Source organism: Protomyctophum parallelum (genome assembly GCF_964188405.1).
Source record: "Protomyctophum parallelum genome assembly, chromosome: 1".
NCBI classification, from domain to species: Eukaryota; Metazoa; Chordata; class Actinopteri; order Myctophiformes; family Myctophidae; genus Protomyctophum; species Protomyctophum parallelum.
The window spans coordinates 105,240,293-105,244,592 of NC_139697.1; the positions used below are offsets into that span (position 1 = coordinate 105,240,293).

Genomic DNA, 4,300 nt, shown 5'->3' on the forward strand with positions numbered 1-4,300 from the left:
GCCTCACGGCTACAGAAACAGGAGACAGGCTCCTGCCCCTATGGGCCTCATGGCTACAGAAACAGGAGATAGGCTCCTGCCCCTATGGGCCTCATGGCTACAGAAACAGGAGACAGGCTCCTGCCCCTATAGGCCTCATGGCTACAGAAACAGGAGACAGGCTCCTGCCCCTATGGGCCTCATGGCTACAGAAACAGGAGATAGGCTCCTGCCCCTATGGGCCTCATGGCTACAGAAACAGGAGACAGGCTCCTGCCCCTATGGGCCTCATGGCTACAGAAACAGGAGATAGGCTCCTGCCCCTATGGGCCTCACGGCTACAGAAACAGGAGATAGGCTCCTGCCCCCTATGGGCCTCATGGCTACAGAAACAGGAGATAGGCTCCTGCCCCTATGGGCCTCATGGCTACAGAAACAGGAGACAGGCTCCTGCCCCTATGGGCCTCATGGCTACAGAAACAGGAGATGGGCCTCATGGCTCGGTAAGGCTTGCTAAATTAAAGGTTATGCATCCCGGACAACTGCAATATCCTCATATTATGAATATCATAAATCCTACCTTTTGTTTTCTGCCCTGATCAGTTATTTAGCAGTTGGACCCCCAAACAAAGCAGTGCTTGGCGATAACTCGCTGTGATGGAGTTACTTGTTTTGGCTACAGCTGTGTCCCCAATTAAGAAAGATTAAAAAAAAAACAAAAAAAAACCCCACAGCATTTAAATAACAGACAGATAAAAGCGGGTAGTAAGCAAAATGTGCAAAAAGATAAATACATAGAAAAAAAACAACAATGTTAAAAGTCCTTGCGTTGAAGGACCGCGTGAGTTCAGTTACCCATCATGCAGTTCACTTCGACAAAAACAAACGACAGAGTCGTTCGTTCCACCTCCGACCTCTCCGCATGTCTCTTTTCTTTCTGTTTCTCTTCCCATCCTTGTCGTGTTTGGTTTTATAAAATTCACACCTAGACTAAACCCGCAACCACATTTTGGTCCGTCCGTGACAACGCCTGGTCGGGACTCTCCGGAAGGTTTGGAATGTCACTTCTGTCACGGTGACGGGGGTCTGGACACAAATCCCCTTCCCCAGTTGTGTGACTCACGCTGACAAGCACACACACAGCCGCCAAAGACAGACAGGCAGGCAGACAGACAGGCAGACAGGCAGGCAGACAGACAGACAGACAGACAGGCAGACAGACAGACAGACAGACAGACAGACAGGCAGACAGGCAGACAGACAGACAGACAGACAGACAGACAGACAGACAGACAGACAGACAGACAGACAGACAGACAGACAGACAGACAGACAGACAGACAGACAGACAGACAGACAGACAGACAGACAGACAGACAGACAGACAGACAGACAGACAGACAGACAGACAGACAGACAGACAGACAGACAGACAGACAGACAGACAGACAGACAGACGGCTATAAAAATCGCGATTGACCGCCAAGAACGAGCTGTAGCCTACACAGGAGTTTTGGCAAAAAAAAGGCTCAGGCTGCCAAACACAAGATACACAACTTTTTTTTCTCCTTTTTTTTCTTTTTTTTTTAAACAAGTTTGACTGCGGGGATTAAATACTCGTGTTCCAGATCTCCCTGCCTGGACGTATATTTTTTGTTCAGACCTAGTCATTGGTCCGACAAACGACAGCCCACCTCATCACCTAACCCAGGGGTTCCCAAACTGTGGTGCGTTTGTGCACCCCTTGTGGTGCGCAAACGCCATCTGCGCGGGGCTGCGTGACATGAAAAGGGTAATGGCGGTTTCACGGTGTTATTTAGCACAAGCGGCAAAATCCGGTAAACCACTGTTTACTGTAAGGACATGTCTCTCTCAGTGCAGTGACATTCTGTGATTATTTGCCATAATCATAAAAAAAAGGATAAATCTCTGTCAAATATAACAAGATTTAGCATTTGGTGGTGCGTCAGCTATAGGACAGGAGGTAACAGGGGGTGCACGGCCAACACAGTTCGGGGACCGCTGCCCTAACCTAACCATAACCGCGGTCAAGCTAACGGGACGCACGGGACGCTAGTCCGCATGTCGGACTAGCGCCCCGTCGGAAGTACAAGCGGGGTCCCCCCAAATCTTCCGAATTGAATCATGAAAATCCGCCGTCTATGTTCCGTAACCATATTCTGGTTAGCTCCCGAGTGCTATGGCTAGCTCTAAACGAAAACCAAGACGGTTTCCGAGGTCGTTTTCGGTCACATTTGAACCCCCGAGAAGCCGTTTGGATGGAAGGGAGCGAGGCAGGCACACGCACGCACGCTCTCACACACACACACACACACACACACACACGCACACACACACAGACACACACACACACGCACCACAGCGTCAGACAGCCAGCAGCTGGGAGGGTCTGGAAGGGGGCCTGTCCAGCAGAGCCTGTACGGTCACGCCCACTTTCACCAGGCCGCGCTGCTCCAGGATGTGGTGAGGAAGACACAGCTGATCCTGATTAGAACACACACACACGCACACAGCACACGCACGCACACACACACACACGCACGCACACGCACGCACACACACACACACACACACACACACACACACACACGCACACAAAGGGTGTGTTAACCCATTCTGACCTGAGATCAGATTCTATAAAATGTTCTTCTACATCCTGACAGTTTTCTGAAAAAGCTATGTTTCTATGTCAGTCGTTCTTCGATTTTTCAAAAAATAGCAGACCTACAAGCTCGTAGCGCGCCACTCGGTGGCGCGCTACGAGCGCCACCTCGTAGCGTCACCAGTTTAGGCTTTGAGTGCCAATTCTCCCATTATAAAGAAAGACATAATTTGTAATTCTATTATGCATGTGATGTGCATGATGTCATCACCTGTACACCAGATTAGAGGGATTTTCAAAATATGGTTGAAAAAAAAAAGACTGCAATAAGACGGGATAACGTCCCTGGCACTTAGCTTTAACAACAGCTTTAACGGGCAATTATGGGTTCTGTATTTTGCCTGTAAACCTCAAGTTTAGCAGCATAATACAGTTAATATACGGTAATATACAGGTGTGATGGTACATATACAGTTAATATACGGTAATATACAGGTGTGATGGTACATATACAGTTAATATACGGTAATATACAGGTGTGATGGTACATATACAGTTAATATACGGTAATATACAGGTGTGATAGAACAGTTCGGGAGTTTACCGGAGTTTGTTGTAAAGTTTAACGGGAGTTTCCTGTAATTATACACATCCGTATGCCATGCTTTTTGTTACCTGTGGGACGCTAGTTAATAATAATACTAATAATAAAGCAGTTTTACTGCCGGGAATGGATTACTCCAGGTTACTGTCGTTGCGATATACGACATACCCGCCTTTTGTTTTATGCGTTTAATCCGCCGTATTGTAATAAATAAAAAGAAGAAAAAAAAGAAACCGGAAATCGTCACACGCTGTGGGCTGCTAGGGCTTCTGGGAAATTGAGGCCAATGCAAATGAATGGAGACTCGTCTTGTGTGCGTCTTCCGGGCGCACCAAGATGGTGGATGGTGCGATCGGATAATAACAAACCGAGGAAGCTTTTTTCGCTGGATTTTCACGGATTAAAAGGCCAAATAATTCAGCGTATGCATCTAAAGGTAATACAACAACCTCGGCAGTGAAGGGGGGTTGATTAAAATGCAGGTTACGCGTTTAAACCAGTCAAACTGTTCGAATAGTGATAATGTTACCTGTGGCACGCCCAGCTTCTTACAGGCGTCCAGGAAGTTCTCCACGTTCCTCCGGCATTTGGCCATGCTGAGCTTTGGCTGGAGGAAAACACAGCGAGACATTTAGTTAAAGGCGCAGTGAAACGGAAATGGTGAACAACATGAAAATGGTGTTTCCACATGAAACACCGGTCTGAAGTTTCTGAACCAATCAGAGCGTCGCATCCCTTCAGGCGATGGGACGGTAGCTAGGGACGTTAGCTATGCTATGAGCAACAGCGTGGTATGTGTTTGTTTATAAATCAGATGGTCGGCCAGCACAACCAGTTTACTGTTATGTGGCTTATTTCTACCCTATAATGTTTTCGGATACATATTTTAGCGTGATGATTAAGTTGAAACCGAGTAATACACTGTCTGGATGTTATCTGGAATGGAAATAAAAAAAGTATTCTGTAATCAGTAGCAGCTGTGCTGGATGGACGCGCAAATATGGGAAATGAAACGGGTGAGCTTCATTGTTATTGGCTTTTATCGATGTGTATCTCTACATGTCATCACGCAGCACGTTTTCGTTTTAATAAAT

The 4,300-nt window shown here is 47.1% G+C and overlaps 1 protein-coding gene across 1 annotated transcript in view; it reads right to left on the reverse strand.

Annotated features, from left to right (window-relative positions):
- Positions 1-2,294: 2,294 nt before the first annotated feature.
- The window catches only part of LOC310872683 (leucine-rich repeat and calponin homology domain-containing protein 2-like), a 48,646-nt gene continuing 46,640 nt past the window's right edge, over positions 2,295-4,300 (reverse strand). Inside the window, exons 12-13 of the mRNA XM_083784728.1 lie at positions 3,736-3,813; positions 2,295-2,484 (exon numbers count right to left, since the gene is read on the reverse strand). Of these exons, the coding sequence (XP_083640854.1) occupies positions 2,365-2,484; positions 3,736-3,813 (198 nt within the window). The 3' untranslated portion in view covers positions 2,295-2,364. The remainder of the gene's footprint in view (positions 2,485-3,735; positions 3,814-4,300) is intronic.